The sequence below is a fragment of the Heteronotia binoei genome, chromosome 3, assembly GCF_032191835.1.
Source record: "Heteronotia binoei isolate CCM8104 ecotype False Entrance Well chromosome 3, APGP_CSIRO_Hbin_v1, whole genome shotgun sequence".
NCBI lineage: Eukaryota > Metazoa > Chordata > Lepidosauria > Squamata > Gekkonidae > Heteronotia > Heteronotia binoei.
In genome coordinates, this window is record NC_083225.1 from 179,940,660 (window position 1) to 179,960,346 (window position 19,687).

Here is a 19,687-nt window from a genome sequence, read left to right on the forward strand (position 1 = left end):
GTCTGGCAAACCATGCGACCAAGTGGGGCTGGTGATCTACCTCTGACCCTTCCGTGATCTACAGGATTGGGTTGGGAGGGCAGACTAGACTGCCATGTTGCCCCATCCACAAGTCGCAGAAGCCTCCTGTCAAGAAATTGAGGTTTTCATCAACCATGTGTGTGTTTGTCTGCATCATTACCTGGAAAATGACAATACCCGACTTCTAAGTGTTTGTGTGGGCTGCTATCAGCTTAAGCAAGTCTAAAGACCATGTTCTTAATGGAAAACACTTGTAAAATAGTAATCACCTGTGAACTGTCAATTCCAACAGACAGGAGGCCATCTAGTTTGACAAGTATATGACAAGAGATCTAAATGGGCCCAGCTAAACTGGTTGTTTTGTACCAATGATTGGTTGCACAATTCTGGCACTTTGACAGCCAGTCAGGGATATAAGTGGATTAGTAAAATATCAAAACTCAAGAAGAGGAGCAGAAGCTCAGTGCCGGCGCTAGGGGTTCTGCGCCCTAGGCGTGCCTTTCTGTGTGCTCCTAAGGGGGGGGATATTCTTCGCGCACTGGTGATGACATCATTGCGCCAGCCAGCAGGCAAGCCGAGAGCCCCGGGCCGCACACACAAGTGCTGCCGCACCACCACTTTTCTTCACAGGGCAAACATTGTCTGTGCTTCTCAGAGGCTTCAAAGGAAGCCTCTGAAGAGCGTCCCGTTTTACTGTTTGAAAGCGACTGGGCGGGTGGCACCTTCCCATTGCACACATCAGCTCTGACTAGCACAATGGGAAGGTACTGCCGCCCAGCCGCTTTCAACCCAAAAGCAGCAGGCAGCAGGAAATAGGGCTCTCTTTGGAGGCCTCCTTGGAAGCTCCTGACAAGCACAGGCAACGTTTGCCCTTCAAAGAAAAGTGGCAGCACAGCAGTGCCACCCGGGGCTCTCTGCTTGCCTGCTGGCTGGCGAGATTGTGTCTACCCTGCCTACTCCCACGCACTCCCCGCAGAAGACACTCTTGTGTCTGGGGCATTGCAGCTGGCTGAAATCAACAGAAGCGACCACCTGGTAACCAGAGGACTGTAAGATGCTTGACACTCTGCAGAAAACCTTGTGAGGAGAAAGCTGCAGGTTGAAACTCTTCAGAGAAGTTTGTGCAATTGCCTCAGTGCTTCCACTGTCCTGACTTGAATTGTATTGCGCAGGGAGAAACTGCAAGCAACCTTGAAAAGCTGTGGCAAGTATTGGCTAGGATAGACAAGGTTTTTTGTTTCTGTGTTTCTTGTTTGTATACCTGAATTTTTTTTTTTATTCTGTCTTGTAAATAAACTGCATCCTTCTTATATTTTAAGTGAAAGGAGTTCTGGTCCTCATTACTAGTCAAATTATGTGAATTTGCACTAAGTAGCAGACAAAAAGGAACACTATCTTTGTTAATGGAAATTTTTCCCTACATTAGAAATTCTGGATACCTCCCGGGAACATGATGTTTTGACACCTACCACCCTCTTCTCTTCTTCCTTTATGCTTCCACCGCCCCCTTATTTTTATTCACCACCCCCCAATTGCACCCAAGGCGACTACTGCCCCCCTGGATCGTTCCAGCGCCCCCCAGGGGGCAATATCATCCACTTTGGGAAACACTGCTTTGGAGTACAATCCTACACATGCATGTTCAGAATTAAGCCCCACTGAGATTTTACTTCCTAGTAAGCATTCAGGCTGAACTTCAATCTGTAATAATGATCCCGGCCCAAGCACCGGAGCCGAGCCGACTGCAATTCGGAAAGGGCCGTTTTGCAAACCCACAGCTTCAGGCGCTTCCACAGGAGGAAAGAAACCGAAGCCGAAGGCATTTCCAAGAGGCGGGCGCCCGGGACAGCCCGCAAAGGAAGCAAAACCAGCTTCTCTTCCACACGTGACGTCCCGGGGCGGGTCTCTCCCGGCCGTTGGTTCCGGTGGAGGATTTAAGGCGGGGCGATGGAGCCGCTTTCTCTTTCGCTCCAGGCGTTGCACTGATCCCGGCCTGGGCGTCTTTGCGCGCAGAGATGGCGCGATGGGTACGCTGCTCGCTCCCTTTGGCCGGCTTCTTGCTCCTCTTGCTCCGCCCGTGCGGGGCCGACACGCCGGCCAACTGCACCTTCGAAGACTTGGAAGGCACCTGGGTCTTCCAGGTGGGCAGGGGCCAAGGCGCCCCGGACAACCAGCTCAACTGCTCGCAAGTGGGTAAGTGCCGAGGGCGGAGCGCGCATGGCGACCGCTCGGGACCCTTTCTCCTTGGCGTTGTTTTTTCTACTCCCTCCCGTCTTCCTGGAAAGTTTGCAACGAAGTAACCCCCCCCCCCCCAAGACTTTTAAAAAGTCCACCTTCCAACTCCCGGGTTTGCTTATATGTGCGTAAAATGCTTTCCCATAAACTTCTAGGAAGCCTTTGCGCGTTATTTGGGGCTGGGTTTACTCCAGGGTCCGTCCTGTTCGGTTCGAGGGGGCTGGCGCTGAGTTAGCTGTGTTTGCGGGGGGGTTTTGGAGCCGCGTGTATCTTCCAAAATTAAACGGGAACCAAGTTGGAGAGCGGGGACGGGATTTATTCCAGATAGATTGAACTAACATTAGCAAGCTAGTTTGGTGTAGCGGTTAAGTATGCGGGCTCTTAGCTGGATGAACCGTGTTTGATTCCCCACTCCTCCACTTACAGCTGCTGGAATGGCGTTGAGTCAGCCATGGCTCTCGCAGAGGTTGTCCTCGAAAGGGCAGCTGCTGTGAGACCTCTCTCAGCCTCATCCACCTTACAGGGTGTCTGTTGTGGTGGGGGAGAAAATATAGGAGATTGTAAGCCACTCGAGTCTCTGATTCAGAGAGAAGGGTGGGGTATAAATCTACAGTCTTCTTGTTGTTGTACATCAGTTTTGTGGACGGGAGCTTTGTGTACATCTGATACACTGAGCTCTGACTTGGAAAGTTTAAACTGGATTAAAATTGCTGCTAATTTGCTGCTCAATCTCTAGCTCAGGGATGGCCAAACTTGCTTTAATAAATTTCAGATGTTTGGGAGCCGCTAGTCATGAACGTCAGATGTTTGAGAGTTGGAAGGAAGGCAGCCAAATAGATAGGGAGGGAGAGGGAAAGAAAGCAACTTTAACTTTTAATGCATTCTCCAAGCTGCCAGCTGGTTTGGCGAAGTGATTTAAAGAGACAAATAACTTCTCCAAGCCCGGCTTCAAGAGCTACATGTGGCTTCTGAACCACAGTTTGACCACCCTTGCTCTAGCTATATGTGTGGACTGTTAACTTTCATTTCACTGTATTTGAAGAAGTGAGCACAGACGCTTACATCTTTAATAAAACTTTAGTGGTTTTAAAGGTGTCACTGGACTTGAATTTTGTTGTGTTGCTTCAGGCCAACACAGCTACCCACCTGAATTTATGGAATAAAATCTGTGAAAATCTGGATCTGTGGGGTAAAGTCTGTGAAAGTCTCGAACATCTGACGTTCATGACTTGTGAAATAGCACTGGGCCACTGTTTTATTTTTAATTTTTCTTTGGGTTCACTACGGGGGCATTAAGATTGTAAAACTGAGAGTGGAAGTGAGTGGTGTAGCTGGGGGTTACTGTGTCTTATTGACTTCATGGTGTTTATTGCCTATTTTCTTTTTATGTCAGCTTTTTGATTGCGTCTTAGCATTTTATTGGCTCTTACTGCATTGTAAAGCACCTTGGAAAGAGGTCTCTTGGCCTATCAGCTTGCCTCTCCAGTCCTATAAAATTTGTGACAGGGTATGATGAGTTTTGTGAGTCACTCATGAAAGGTCATGATCTGCCACAAATGTTGTTAGTCTTTAAGGTGCTTCTGGCCTCTTGTTCAATCCTACTGCAGTAGGCAGGCTAAAATGGCTACCCATCTTGATCTGTCTCTAGTCTTATACTTGGAAAAGGTCTTAGCGCTAAAGAATATGCAGAGTGGTTTTCTGTTAGCTTCAAACTAACTGAAGAAAAAGGAGATGATATTGGATTTATATCCCACCCTATACTCTGAATCTCAGAGTCTCAGAGCGGTCACAATCTCCTCTACCTCCCCCCCCCCCCCCCCCCGTGCTGCTTTATATGTTCAGGGCTGAGTTCTAGATCTGATTAAGGGCTGAAAATGTTCAGGGCAAGGAATAAAATGAGATAACATCATGTATGATTGTCAACTCCAAGTTGGGATGTATGTGGAGATTTGGGGGTGGAGCTTGAGGAAAGTGAGAACATAAAAGAAGCCATGTTGGATCAGGCCAATGAGAAAAGACTTCAGTGTGGTATAATAAAGCAGGGGTGGCCAAACTTGCTTAACATAGGAGCCACATAGAATAAACGTCAGATGTTTGAGAGCAGAAAGGAAGGAAAATAGATTGGGGAGGGAGAGGTGGAAAGAAAGCAACTTTAACTTTAAATGTCTTCTCCAAGCCAACTGACTTTGGGGGGGGGCTTTGAATATGAATTTCAAAAGTTTTACTAAATGTTCTCAAGCCAGTATATCACAGTGTTTTGTTTTGTTTTTAATATTGTCTGTCAACCTTTGTGACTCTTGGTTGCTACAACCTGGGGAAGTTAGCAGATAAAAGCTTGTTCTGCATGAGTGACTGGCCCAAGCGCGCCCCCCCTCCCCCCCAGTGAGTTCTTATGGCAGCATGGACTTTAAACCTGGCTCTCCCAGATTCTAGGCTAACCACCATGACACTGTGCTGGCAACAGCTTGGGCAGAAATTTCACTGGGCAATCATGAGACTAAGAAAAGTGCAGGTACTGTGTGATGAAAAAAGTTGGCAACCTCAGTATGACTAAACTTGGGAGATTTAGGCACATTAAAGCAAGGCGGGCGGGAAGCTTGGACAGCACTTTCTGATAAGGGTTAGCAGACAATGTGGCTGTACTGGGAAGAACTTGAATGTGATCACTTCCCCCACTTTCACACTCTTTTGTATGCTCTTTTAACTCTTGTATCTTATCACACCTGGGGTGTGTTCACACTGCACTAAATAATGCGTTTTGCAACTGGGTTTTTACTGTGTAGGAATCAAATCCAGTTGCAGAACATAAGAGAAGCCATTTTGGATCAGGCCAAAGGCCCATCCAGTCCAATACTCAGTGTCACACAGTGGCCAAAAAACCCCAGGGGCCATCAGGAGGTCTATCAGTGGGCCAGGACACCAAAGTAGGCAACCACAGCCCTTGGCTGTATAGAATATTTAACAAGGTTTACTGTAATGTAAATGCACCCTTGGGGGTAGGAAGAAAACTAGTTTAGCAGGAAGCATTTGTCTAATTCTAGTTTGTAACTCTTGGTTACTCTTCCATTCTATCTGTGTGTGTGTGGGGGGGAGTTAATAGGAAAACATACAGACGTCCCAGTAAAATTTCCTCAGAAGAAGAGGAAACTGTGATTTCTTCCTCCTCTTCAGATGACACACCGCAGGTTCCTCTGATTTCCCCCCCTCAAAATCACGAGTTCAGAAACTTGCACAAGAGCAAAAATAGTGAAGTCCCCCCCCCCCCCTTGAGGGCTGTCACATGAGTTTGCTCAACACTTCTGTGTAAAAATACATCTGTTTTGAGGTACTGGAGCTCAGAACAAATAAGGGTGGGTGAACTGGGTGATCATGAAACATTTCTCTTTTTTCTTTTTCACAGTTTTTAAATAATTTATTTATGTAGTTCTGCTGTAAGTACAAAATCACTTGAAATTGAAAGTGCTGTGGAAATTCTAATCAGTCTTCTTTCCTCTTTAAAAACACCGCTTTTCACGCTGTATAAAAGATAACAAATAGTGTTTTTATATATTTTTTCATTTACTCCCACAGTGTAGCTTGCATGCATTCATTCTTTTTTTTTCCAATTTGAACTTTATTAAATTTTACATATTTTTAACAACACAAAATCAGACTAAAACTAAGGATTACAGCATTAGATAAAGTTAGCAATCTAAGATTCAGAGAATTATGGTACTACTTTTACAACCAACTAGGTTTCTTCTAAAAATCAACTTTTCATATAAAGGATTATTTGGTACATAATTATTTTGCAACATATATGTGATTATTGGAAACCAGGGGTTTATAACTCTTGCTTCATATTTTTCTGGAGAACAGTTTGACGTTAAAAAGGCTAGCTTGGTAAGTATAACATAATCACACAACTTTTTTGTCCACATTTGCAGATTTGGCACCTTAGTATCTTTCCATTTTAATGCTATTAATCGCTATACTGATAAGGGTTTGAGTCATATCTTTCTTTGATTTGTCAATTGTGAAACATTTCTAACGTTTTCCTAGGCCGCCCATTTTTTTTTTTACTGTCATCAAATTTGATGTATTGCTGACTTGTTGTTATGGAACAATGAAATTTACACAAGACGGTGTGACAGGTTACAAGTTATAATGACCTCGGGCCAGTAACTCACTCTTAACTTAATCTACCTCACAGGGTTGTGGGGAGGGTAAAATGGAGGAGCAGAGAATTGTATAAACTGCTTTGGTTCTCCATTTGGAGAAAGGTGGGATATAAGTAAAATAAACGTGATGCTGGGTACAGGCCTGTAAACATGGCTGAACAAGAAAGGGGATCATTTTACACCTTTGCCCCAGTGGCAAAGCAGTTCAGGTTGTTTTCTTTTCTTCCATTTCATCCTCTTAACAACCTTGTGATTGTTTGGCTGGGGGTGTATGGTGGCCCTTCCTGGGGGCATTGATTCTGAAACCTGCCTTTATTTAGAAAAACGTCTAAAAAATAAGGCACAAATGAAACAATTGTTGTTCAGTTGCACAGTCGAGTCCGACTCTTTGTTACCCCACGGACCAAGTCATGCCAGGCCCTCCTGTCTTCCACCATCCTCCGAAGTCTGCTCAAATTCACATTACTCACATCAGTAACGCTGTCCAGCCATCTCATCTTTTGCTGTCCCCTTCTTCTTTTGCCTTCTGTCTTTCCTAGCATCAGGGTCTACTCCAGTGAGGCCCCCTTCTCATTTAGTGGCCAAAGTATTTCAGCTTCAGCATCTGACCTTGAGCAAGTTTGCTGTAGTGGTTAAGTGTGCGGACTCTTATCTGGGAGAAATGGGTTTGATTCCCCACTCCTCCACTTGCAGCTGCTGGAATGGCCTTGGGTTAGCCATAGCTATTGCAGGTGTTGTCCTTGAAAGGGCAGCTTCTGTGAGAGCCCTCTCAGCCCCACCCACCTCATAGGGTGTCTGTTGTGGGGGGAGAAGATATAGGAGATTGCAAGGCGCTCTGAGTCTCTTGATTCAGAGAGAAGGGCGGGGTATAAATCTGCAGTTCTTCTTCCAGGGCACAGTCCGGGTTGATTTCCCTTAGGATTGATTTCCCTTAGGATTGACTGATTTGATCTTTTTGCAGCCCAAGGGACTCTCAAGAGTCTTCTCCAGCACCACAATAGTAGGGAGTAGTTGATAAAGAACAGCAAAAGACAGTTGGGCTAAGTAGGCAACCACAGCCCTTGGCTGTACAGAATATTTAACAAGATTTAATCAGTCAGAGAAGTGATCAGTTAACACTATTTGACCAGTGAAACAGCTGGTCTGCTGACTCTTTAGCTGCTAGATTTTTATCTTGTCCTTTGTCTGAGGCGTTCAGGGTGGCCACCTAGTTCTCCTTTTTTAAATCCTCACAAAGACCCTGTGAGGTAGATTTGGCTAGGACAGAAACTGGCTCAAGGGTCACCTCGTGAGTTTCTTATTAGAGAAGGATTTGAACCCTTGCCTTTCCAATACTAGCCCCAAATACTAGAGGCTGCAGTATGCTGTCTCATGATGCTATCCGTACTTACAGCTAGATCCAGGTGGGCAGCAGTGTTGGTCGGAAGCAATAGAACAAAGTTGGAAATCCAGTAGACCAACAAAGTTTTATTCAAAATGTAAGCTTTCATGTGGGTGCACACTTCATCAGCAATGAAATGGGGTACAATGAGCAGAGTTACATAGCTGGTGGGTGGTGGTTAAGCATGCAAAATAGTGCCAAGTTAGAATCTATGGCAAAATAGTGCAATTAACAAACTGAAAGAACAATCAGTTTGGTTTAGATACCATTTGTTGTGTCGGAAAACAGCATAGTTTGCCTGTGACGCTCTCACCATCACTCTTCGATTCTGACAAGTTTATTGAGTTTGCTGTTTTCTGACACAACAGATAGTACGCACACGAAAGCCTATATTCTCAATAAAACTTTGTTGATCTTAAAGGTGCTACTGAACTTGTCCTTAATTGTTGTTTGAGGTAATGTCTGGGCTGAATGTCTGTTGTGGAATGAGAAATGCCAGATGTTAAAGCTGCTCAGAAAAGAGAGAGGGAATAGAGACCATAGTGTGAAATTCATGTTCGTTACACTGGAGCATAAAAGAGAATTTCAGAAGTGGAAAAAGAAGAGCTTGTGTTTCATAGATTGCAGCAAAGCTTGTGGCTGTTTGGATTGTGGAAAGCTACGGGTGGTTTTAAAGGAAATGGGTGTGACACTATTTTTCTGTTTTGATGCACAATCTATACTGTGGACAAGAAGCAACTGTTAGGACAGAATATGGAGAAACATAACTGTTTCCAGTTGGGCAATAATTGATGTAGTCTCCCAGTCTGTTCAGTCTGTATGCAAAACATATCATAAGGAAAACTGGATTAGATTTAGACGAAGGTGGAGTGCAAATTTGTGGGAGGAGCATTAGCAGTTTTAGATGTGCAGATGACACCATGTCACTGGCAGAACATAGTGAAGACTTGAAATGACTACCGATGAAGGTTAGAGCAGAAAGCGCCGAAGCAGGATTACAGTTGAACATCAAGATGACAAAATTAATGGCTACTGGGGAATGACACAGTTTTGAGGTTTAAGAAATTGAAATTGTCTTCAGTCTTCCTTGGCTCCATCATCAACCGAAAAGGAGTGTAGCCAAGAAACCAGAGGGAGAAACTGGAGAGGGCAGCCATGAATGAAGTAGAAATATCCTGAAGAGTAAGGTGGTGTTGCTGGTAACCAAGATCCAGTTAATTTATCCCACAGTATTCCCCAGGGCTTTTTTTTGCAGCAGGAGCTCCTTTGCATATTAGGCCACGGAACCCTGATGTAGCCAATCCTCCAAGAGCTTACAGTAGGCCCTGTAATAAGCGCCTTGTAAGCTGTTGGAGGATTGGCTAAATCAAGGGGGTGTGGCCTAATATGCAAAGGATTTCCCGCTACAGAAGAAGCCCTGGGTACCCCACATTACCATGCATGGGTGTGAAAGTTCGACAATGAAGAAAAATAATGGGAAGAAATTTAGATTCCTTTGAAATGTGGTCTCTGGGGACAGTTTTACAGATACTGTGGACCACGATAAAGACAAATAAATGGGTTCTAGATGAATTCGAGCCTGAACTCTCCCTAGAAGCTAAAATAACTAAGCTGAAACTCTCATACTTTGGTCACTATGAGAAGAGAAGTGGTCACTATGACAGTGCTGAAGACATGAGCACTGGACTGAATACATACCAGTCGTGTTTAGATTGGTTTTTATGAATGCGATGCAGGGCTTTGCAGCAGGAACTCCTTTGCATATTAGGCCACACACTCCTGATGTAGCCAATCTTCCTGGAGCTTGCAGTGGGCCCTGTAAGCTCTTGGAGGATTGGCTACATCAGGGGTGTGTGGTCTAATATGCAAAGGAGTTCCTGCTACAAAAAAAAAAAGCCCTAATGGGATGGTATTCTGTTGCATGGATAAATTGAAGAAGGGTACCACTTTTCCATTGTCCCAGGAGTCTGATACCAGTCTAGGATCGGGAAGAGCCAAGTTCAAATCTCTGTTCTGCTCTGGAAGCTAACTGGGTAACTTTGGGCCAACCATTGGCTTTCAGCCCACCTTGAAGGGTTAGGGTTGTTGCAATGATAAGCCAGAGAAGGGAAGATTGTTATAAGCTGTTTTGTGTTGCCCTTGGAGACAGAAGCAAGATGTAAACAAGCTTTCAGTGGCCGGAAGATACCTTGGCAGATGCATGAAGCAATACCATGCATATCTTTGTTGTCTCAGTCCAAGAGATACAAGGCATGAAACAGCAAACAAGGTCTGGACCAAAGCTCAAAGATCCAGTCTGTCAATGTGACAACCCCCAGCACCAAATAAGGGCTAAATCTGCAAAGTCAGCTGGGAATGCCAATTGGGTGTAGCTGCTGTGAGAGCCCTCTCAGCCCCACCCACCTCATAGGGTGTCTCCTGTAGGGGGAGAAGATATAGGAGATTGTAAGTAGCTCTGAGTCTCTGATTTAGAGAGAAGGGCGGGGTATAAATCTGTAGTCTTCTTTTTTGATCTGATGCCTGGTTTCTGCTTGTGGGATTGCAACACCAGTCCTCCAGATGTGCCAGAAACACCTGGTTAGGGCCTTCAGTGCTATTTTTTTCCCTAGATGAGGAGCACAGAGTATGCGAAGGGAATTATAAACCTTTCTTGGTTTTACTTTTGTTGAAACAGCATTTTTTCTTAGGGAGGAATGGCTAAGAGGAAAGTACTGAACTGCTTGCTTTAGCTTTCTTTTTTGGGGGGTTTGCAGGAGTGGAAACATTACCAGTACCGCCTCCTCCACTATGTCCCTGGAAGGGTGTTTTGCTCCACTGGTTGAAATCTGCTGGTGATCCCCGGCCCAAAAGAGGTCTGGCTTTCCTCAACAAGGGCAAGGACTTTTTCTGGCCTGGCCTCGAATTGGTGGAATGTTCTGCCAGAACAGGGCCCTGCGGGATCTTCTACAGTTCCGCAAGGCCTGTAAAGCGATGGTTGCCATGCTGGCACCTTCTTCTCCCCACCCCCTTTTGGGCAGATCCCCCCCACCCCTGATGTAGTGACTGAACCATAGCACTTTAAACGAGACGCCATCAGGGTTTTGTAATTTATTTTTAATGTAACTGATTTTATTAATATATGTATTCTGTTTTAATGTTGTACATCGCCCAGAGCCTGGCACTAGCTGGGGTGGGCCGATTCATCAAAGAGGAGAAGGAGGAGAAAGAGAAGAAGAAACAACCCTGAATCTGTCTGACTGCCTTTTAGGGACATTTGTGCTTGTGTCCCTCCCTGTGTCCACGATCTGGCTGTGAACTTCATGGAGAAGGCTTGACTTCTCCTCAGAGATGACACTTGAGCCGAGGGGGACTTTTGTGGCTCTGAAGTTCGTGCTCAGAAATTGATTTGCCAGCAAATACGGGCTCTAGTCATGGTCAGCTAACCTTTTGTCTGTCCCTGAAGGCACAATCCAGTCACAGAAAATTTCCATTCATGAGTGCTAAACCGTGCCTTTGCCTAGCTTTGAAACCAATGCATCTTAGCTTCTTATCTGGGCTGGGGGAAAACTACCACTGAATGTACAGTATTTAGAGTATTTTAAAAATGCGAGTACCAGAGCTTGTCTTCTGCCCCGTGTGATGTATAACAGCACTGAAGCCCCTCTTCCGAATGCTTCACTCCCCCTCCTCTTTTTACTTCAGGGCCTGTCGAGAAAAAAGTCCTGGTTCACCTCCAGAAGCTTGATGTGGCTGAGGATGATGAAGGGAACAGTGGCTTTTTCACCATCATTTACAACCAAGGCTTCGAGGTCGTGCTGAACAAGTACAAGTGGTTTGCTTTTTTTAAGGTAAGCGAAACTTCCTCCTGCTCAACTCAAAAGTCGATCCAAATATGTTGAGGTACAGTTAAGGAGTGTCACCTCCAAGCCTGGTGCTTTAATGTACCTCGCCAGGGTGGAATTCTAGCAGGAGCTCCTTTGCATATTAGGCCACACCTCCCTGATGTAGCCAATCCTCCAAGAGCTTCCAAAAGAAGATATTGGATCCCGCCCTCCACTCCGAAGAGTCTCAGCGGCTCACAATCTCCTTTACCTTCCTCCCCCACAACAGATACCCTGTGAGGTGGGTGGGGCTGGAGAGGGCTCTCACAGCGGCTGCCCTTTCAAGGACAACCTCTGTCAGGGCTATGGCTAACCCAAGGCCATGCTAGCAGGTGCAAGTGGAGGAATGAGGAATCAAACCCGGTTCTCCCAGATAAGAGTCCGCACACTTAACCACTACACCAAACTGGCTCTCAAAAAAGAGCCTTGTAAGGTCTTGGAGGATTGGCTACATCAAGGGTGTGTGGCCCAAGGCTTTTTTTGTAGCAGGAACTCCTTTGCATATTAGGCCACACCTCCCTGATGTAGCCGATCCTCAAAGAGCTTTCAAAAAAGAGCCTTGTACGGTTTTGGAGGATTGGCTACATCAGGGAGGTGTAGCCTAATATTCAAAGGAGCTCCACCCCTGTACCTCGCATAGTTCAGTCTGGCAGCATTCAAAAAAGGGCTTAACGCTTTTTTTGGTTGAGAAATTCTCTTAAATAGGATGCCTTTGACATCGATACTGTTGCGACTCCAGATTGGCCAAATGTGTTTATTCATTTATACCCCGCTTTTCTCCCCAATGGGGACCTGTAGCAGCTGACATCATTCCCCCTCCTCGGTTTGTCCCCTCAGAAACAACCCTGTGAGGAATAGGCTGACAGCGTGTGACTGGCCCAAGGTCACCCAGCAAGTTTCCTTGGCACAAGTGGGGATTCAAACCTGGGTCACTTTGAAGCACAACCCCATGGTAGGCTCTCAGCTACCCCATTAACTATGTGGGTTACTGAGAAGGAGCACCCCCTGGCGAAGATATGGAGGGAAGAAGGCTTGGCAGCATCAAACATGCAGCCTGGGAGCCAAATCAGGCCCCCCGAGGGCTCCTGTCAGGCCCCCAAAACAACTGGCCGTCATCTACTTCCTTCTCCCCCTCTCCTGCTTCCTTCTGCATCTCAGCTTGCTTTGCTTGGGTAACCATGGGTCAGTCACAGCTCTCTCAGCCCTGCCTTCCTCGCAAGGTGCCTGTTGCGGGGGACGGACGGAAGGCAATCATAAGCCGCTTGGAGACACATGAGGCCTGCCTGGTGACCTTTGGGCCAGCCACAGTTCTCTCAGAGCTCTCTCTCAGTCCCACCTGCCTCTCAAGGTGCCTGTTATGGGGAGAGGAAGGTGGTTGTAAGCCATTTTGAGACTCCTTAAGGTAGATGAAAGCAGGATATAACAACCAACTCTTCTTCCTGGTTTGAATCCTCTCATAAATCTTTCCGGTTAGGGACAGAACAGGTTAGGCTTTTGCATATGAGGGAGGAGGGTCCTATGAAGAAAGGTTGAAGGAGCTGGGCATGTTTGGCCTGGAGAGGAGGTGGCTGAAAGGTGATATGATCACCATCTTGAAGTACTTGAAGGGCTGTCATATAGAGGACAGCGTGGAATTGTTTCCTATGGCCCCAGAAGGTAGGACCAGAACCAATGAGTTGAAATTAAATCGAAGGAGTTTCCGGCTCAACACTGGAAAGAACTTCCTGACCGTTAGAGCAGTTCCTCAGTGGAACAGGCTTCCTTGGGAGGTGGTGGGCTCTCCTTCCTTGGAGGTTTTTAAGCAGAGGCTAGCTGGCCATTCGACAGCTATACAGATCCTGTGAATTTAGGGGGAGGTGTTTGTGAGTTTCCTTCATTGTGCAGGGGGTTGGACTAGATGACCCTGGAGGTCCTTTCCAACTCTATGATTCTATGAGGATAGAGGCTGGATGAGTGCAGAACCTCCCTGTAAAATGTGGCTAGCTTGTATGCCTCCCATGTCCCCCCCCCACAGCAAATTATTAATTGTAAGTAGTCTCCTAGTATAGATCTCCATGCCTCCTTAAACTTCCCAGATACATCTGTCTAGACGTGATTGTCTGATCCAGCGAGGCATTTATTTTATAGTTTCAGGCAGCTTCACTGGCCGGCAGCATATGCTGATTCTCACCCAACAACCTTCAAGTTGCTCGTGGCAACGCAATTAACAGAAAGGTGCTTTGGCTATTAATTTAAGGCCTTTCCTGTACGAGTGACACCGGAGCAGATTGGTCTGCTGTTCGGCTGCAAGCCCACAATGAAGAATTAAAGAGCTGGCGATCGATTTAGTATCTAGTGGAAATTAAAAAAAAATAAAATGTTTTTATTCTTTCCTGTTTGTCCCTGCTAAGGGTAATCTGATGTCCTTTCTGGCAGATAGATAGATGCACTTAGCGCTGTGCTGTCAAAACAACACGGGTTCTGAAACAAGGAAGGGTTTTAAGGTCTTCCTCTGTGAGCCGAGGAACTTGATATTTGTTCTGGCCATTTCAGCTGTCTCATACTTGCAACTGAATAAGTTGGCTGCCAGCAAGAAAGAGGAGAGAGGGGTGGGGAGGGGGGCGAAATCCCTGCTGACAGTCTCCAGTGCAAAGGTCTCCCTTGAAGTCTTGTGGCCTGCTGCAGAAGTGTACCGTGTCTCAAAAGTGCACATTCGGCTCTGTTACGCAAAGGTTGCAAACGCTTTTGTGATGTTGTGAGCTGTGCGGATTCGGGAATTGCTCTCTGGCCCCTTGCGAGAATTCTACCCACAGATTGTGAGTCTGGTTTTCACAAATGGATAAGAGAAGAGAGACCTCTTTTTTGGCTAGACCTCTTCAGTTATAAGTGGGAGACTTGCATGATAGGATACGCTTCCAAGCAGAGATCCCTGCATGCAGAAAGCTAGCTGGTTGGCAAGAAGGCCAGGTACTTTTTCCCCCCCTTCAAGTCACAGCTGACTTATGGCGACCTTGTAGGGTTTTCAAGGCAAGACATGTTTGGGGGTGGTTTGCCAGTTGTCTGCCTCATTGTTATGACACTATTCTTTGGCGTCCTATCTACTATGCAAATCTACTATCCGAATCAGGATAGTAGCCAATCAAAGAGTTGGAAAGGACCGCCAGGGCCATCTAGCCCAACCCCCCGCGCAATGCAGGAAACTCACAGATACCTCCCCCTAAATTCACAGGATCTTCATTGCTGTCAGATGGCCATCTAGCCTGTGTTTAAAAGCCTCCAGGGAAGGAGAGCCTCGTCCAGGAGCGTACAGGGTCTACTGTAAACTCCAGGAGGATTAGGTACATCGGGGGGGGGGGTGGCCTAATATGCAAAGGAGTTCCTGCTACAAGAAAAGTCCTGAATAATAACCAGGGCTGACCTTGCTCAGTTTCTAAGATCTGATGAGATTGGGCTATCCAGGTCACTGCAGACACACCTAAATTTGATCTGCTGTAAAGAACACTGAGCACTAATTAATGCTCAATGGCACTTATTAATGACTCAGTGACACTAATTAGCAGCCAGTGAATTACTTTCCAGATAGATGTCCTGTAGATCATAAGTGGTTGGCAGTGTCATCCTTGGTCACCTGTGGACAGATGTGCAAGCTGCATTTGTGTGTGTACAGCTGTCTGTAAGAAGGAGCCAGTGTGTGTTCTAAACGCAATTGTATCCTTGACTTCAGGGAGCGTAGGATGGTGTAACTGCTCACGATCGTGTTGCCGCTGACTTTTGTAGCTTGGTTATTCGCTAGGGGTGCCACCTTTCTTGCATACCCCGCAGTTCGGTATGATCGGATGGGTTACGCCTGCCAGAGACATCCTTCGTGGCTTGCAAAGCCGAAGGCTGTGTGGTTTCTGGAAAGGATGTGGGCCTTGTTTGGTGCTCCGGTTCCTGTGACCGATTTTGAGGTGCTTAGCCACAAATGAAGAGAGCCCCATGGCGCAGAGTGGTAAAGTTGCAGTACTGCAGTCCGAGCTCTCTGCTCACGAATCTGAGTTCGATCCCGGCGGAAGCTGTATTCAGGTAGCCAGCTTGAGGTTGACTCAGCCTTCCATCCTTCCGAGGTCGGTCAAATGAGTACCCAGCTTGCTGGGGAGGAAAATGTAGATTACTGGAGAAGGCAATGGTAAACCACCCCATAACAAAAGTCTGCCATGAAAACGTGATGCGACGTCACCCCAGAGTCAGTAATGACTAGTGCTTGCACAGGGGACTACCTTTACTTTTTTTTTTTCTGGAAAGGATGGGGGCCTTGTTTGGTGCTCCGATTCCTGTGACCGATTTTGAGGTGCTTAGCCACAAATGAAGAGAGCCTCATGGCGCAGAGTGGTAAAGCTGCTGTACTGCAGTCTGAGCTCTCTGCTCACGACCTGAGTTTGATCCCGGCGGAAGCTGGGCTCAGGTAGCCAGCTTGAGGTTGACCCAGCCTTCCATCCTTCTGAGGTTGGTAAAATGAGTACCCAGCTTGCTGGGGGGGAAGTGTAGATGACTTGGGAAGACAATGGCAAACCACCCCGTAAAAAGTCTGCCATGAAAACGCTGTGAAAGCAACATCACCCCAGAGTCGGAAATGACTAGTGCTTGCACAGGGGACCACCTTTACCTTTTTAGCCGCAAATGAACAGATCCTTTTGTTATTACAGATTCACACAAGCGAATACTATGACAGCCCTCATTTTAAATACCCCTTTTAGGCTGGTGCTTGCACAGGGGACTATTGCTTCTAACTTGAAATATTTGTACTCTTCCAAAAGAGGACATTTTCATCAGGTTTTTTTTTTTTTTTTTAAAGAGCCCAAAAGGGTACATGTCTAAAAGATGTCTTTTTAGAGGACATCTGGTAACCCTAAATAATGGATAGTCTTTCTTCTTTAGTGTGGTTCTAAGAACATAAGAGAAGCCATGTTAGATCAGGCCAATGGCCCATCCAGTCCAACACTCTGTCACACAGTGGCAAAAAATTTTATATATATATATACACACACACACACACACACACACACACACTGTGGCTAATAGCCACTGCTAGGTATGTTGGGGGGAGGGGCACACCTCTTCTGCATATGTAAAATCTCCTCCGTTTGCTTTTTCCTCCAGTATGAAACAAGTAAGGGGACAACTACCTCTTACTGCAATGAGACGATGCCAGGATGGGTGCACGATGTCTTGGGTCACAACTGGGCGTGTTTCACTGGCCAGAAGGTCTCCCCTCCTGCTGTTGGTGCTCATGTAGATCCACTGCCTGCGTGGACGACCTATGGAAGGTGAGCAAAAGGGGGATCTATCCAGGACTTTTTAAATCCCTTCCCCCCTGGCCCGGTCTTCCAAAGAACAGAAAACAGCATGTGTTTTGTTTAGTAAAGCCAGTTTGGTGTAATATGTCGGAGCGCAAATTCTAATCTGGGAGAACCGGGTTTGATTCCCCACTCCTCCACCTGCAGCCATCTGGGTGACCTTCGGTTGGTCACAAGTTCTTTCAGAGCTGTTCTCTCAAGAGCAGTTCTCGGAAGAGCTCTCTCAGCCCCACTTAGCCTCACATATGTTTTGAATCTGAGATTTGTAGGCTCCTCCATGGCGTAGGGACTTACAGCCGTGGTGGCCCATGAATCACCATGTACATCAAGAGCACTTGGTGGCTGTCCATGTAAGAGAACTCTCACCTCTTTGTTTAGGGGGCGGGTGTTTGAGAAGGAGAGGGGCAGTGGCTCAGGGGTAGAGCGTCTGGTTTGCTTGCAAAAAGTCCCAGGTTCAGTCCCCTACACCAGCGGTCCCCAACCTTTTGGGCACCAGGGATCAGTTTTGTGGAAGACAATTTTTCCAGGGGCCAGGGGTATGCGGACTCTTATTTGTGAGAACTGGGTTTGATTCCCCACTCCTCCACTTGCAGCTGCTGGAATGGCCTTGCGTCTGTCATAGCTCTCGCAGGAGTTGTCCTTGAAAGGGCAGCTGCTGTGAGCGCTCTCTCAGCCCCACCCACCTCACAGGCTGTCTGTTGTGGTGGGGAAGAGGTAAAAGGAGATTGTGAGCCACTCTGAAATTCAGAGTGGAGGGCAGGATGTAAATCCAATCCATTATTATTATTAATTATTAATATTATTATTTTTAATATTATTATTTTGTAATATATACTGAACTAATTATACAACTCACGGCCCAGTTGCTAACAAGCCAGGGACCAGTACCAGGCCACGGACCGGGAGTTGGGAACCCCTTCCCTACGCTGCCAGTTGAAAAGATCTAGTAGGAGGTGATATGAAAGACCTGAGCCCTGGAGAGCTGCTGCCAGTTCGAGCAGACCAGGGGTGGCCAGACTTGCTTAACATAAGAGCCACATAGAATAAACGTCAGATGTTTGAGAGCTGCAAGACAGGAAGGAAGACAGACAGATTTGGGGGGGGGGAGAGGGCAGAGAAAGGTGGAAAGAAAGCAACTTTAACTTTACATGCATTCTCCAAGCCGCTGGCTTGGCTTGGAGAAGTAATTTAAGGAGACCAATGCCTTCTGCAAGCCAGGCAATGGGGACATTGAGAGCCACACAATATGTGTGAAAGAGCCACAGTTTGGCCACTCCAGGAGCAGATAGTACTGACCTTAATTGGCCTGTGGTCTGATTCAGTATAAGGTGTGTGTCTGTATACTGTTGGGACTATAATCAGAGCATTTTCTGCTAAGCTAAATAACATGTGTTCTTTGCTCTACGTTTTTTTCCCCCACTTCTTCATGTGTGTTTGCAGATATCTGAAAAGGCCGTATGTCTCCAGTATTGACTTTGTGAAGGCAATCAATGCTGTTCAGAAGTCCTGGACTGCCACAACCTACAAAGAACACGGATTGCTCACCTTGGAAGACTTCCATAGGAGAGCCGGAGGGCTGAAGTCCAGAATACCAAAGTAAGATGTTACTTACCTGTGGAAGATGAAATCTCTTTGTTAATTAGGACAGCAGACAATTAGGTCATTTTATGTTGTCTTCCAAAGAGAAAGGAGTGTGCAGGAGACGCTGTACAGTACATAGGACTAGTGACAGGATTTTAGGATAAATCACTGTGTTCTCTCAAGTCTGCACAGTTGTCCTTAGAGCTGTGCTAATACAGCTATATGAGTCAGCAGGGGTGGAATTCTGGCAGGAGCTCCTTTGCATATTAGGCCACACACCCCTGATGTAGCCATTCCTCCAGGAGCTTACAAGGCTCTTTTTCGTAAGCTCTTGGAGGATTGGCTACATCAGGGAGGTGTGGCCTAAAATGCAAAGGATCTCCTAGAATTCCACCCCTGTGAGTCAGTCAGATTTTCAGCCCTGCCCGGAACTCAACCCCAAGGCCTCTCATCTTGGTTGAACACATGTTCATAGTATCATAGAGTTGGAAGGGACCTCCAGAGACATTTGGTTCAGCCCCCTACACAATGCAGGAAATCCACAAATACCTCCCCTTAAATTCACAGGATCTTCATTGCTGTCAGATGGTCATCTAGCATCTGCTCCAGATGTTTATCCAATCCCGTCTTGAAGCTGTTTATGCTTATAGCTGCCACCACCTCCTGTGGCAGTGAATTCCATGTGTTAATCCCTTTTTGGGTGAATTAGTGCTTCCTTTTATCCATTGTAACCCGACTGCTCAGCAGTTTCATTGAGCACCCGTGAGTTCTTGTATTGTGAGAAAGGATCTGTTCAGTTGCGGCTAGGCACCTCAAAATTGGTCACTAACTTCAGGATTACAGATTGTTATTACATTGTTATTGTTATTAACATGTGGAATTCACGGCCACAGGAAGTGGTGGCGGCTACAAGCATAGACAGCTTCAAGAGGGGGTTAGATAAAAAATATGGAGCAGAGGTCCATCAGTGGCTATTAGCCACAGTGTGTGTGTGTGTGTGTATAAATTTTTGGCCACTGTGTGATACAGAGTGTTGGACTGGATGGGCCATTGGCCTGATCCAACATGGCTTCTCTTATGTTCTTATGTTCTTATTCTCCAGGCTAACAAGGCCGAAGCGCTTTAACCTTTCTT

At 46.4% G+C, this 19,687-nt stretch overlaps 1 protein-coding gene across 1 annotated transcript in view; it reads left to right on the plus strand.

The window, feature by feature from the left end:
* The first annotated feature begins 1,969 nt into the window (after positions 1-1,969).
* The window catches only part of CTSC (cathepsin C), a 34,091-nt gene continuing 16,373 nt past the window's right edge, over positions 1,970-19,687 (plus strand). Inside the window, exons 1-4 of the mRNA XM_060234966.1 lie at positions 1,970-2,214; positions 11,479-11,624; positions 16,776-16,942; positions 18,413-18,568. Of these exons, the coding sequence (XP_060090949.1) occupies positions 2,037-2,214; positions 11,479-11,624; positions 16,776-16,942; positions 18,413-18,568 (647 nt within the window). The 5' untranslated portion in view covers positions 1,970-2,036. The remainder of the gene's footprint in view (positions 2,215-11,478; positions 11,625-16,775; positions 16,943-18,412; positions 18,569-19,687) is intronic.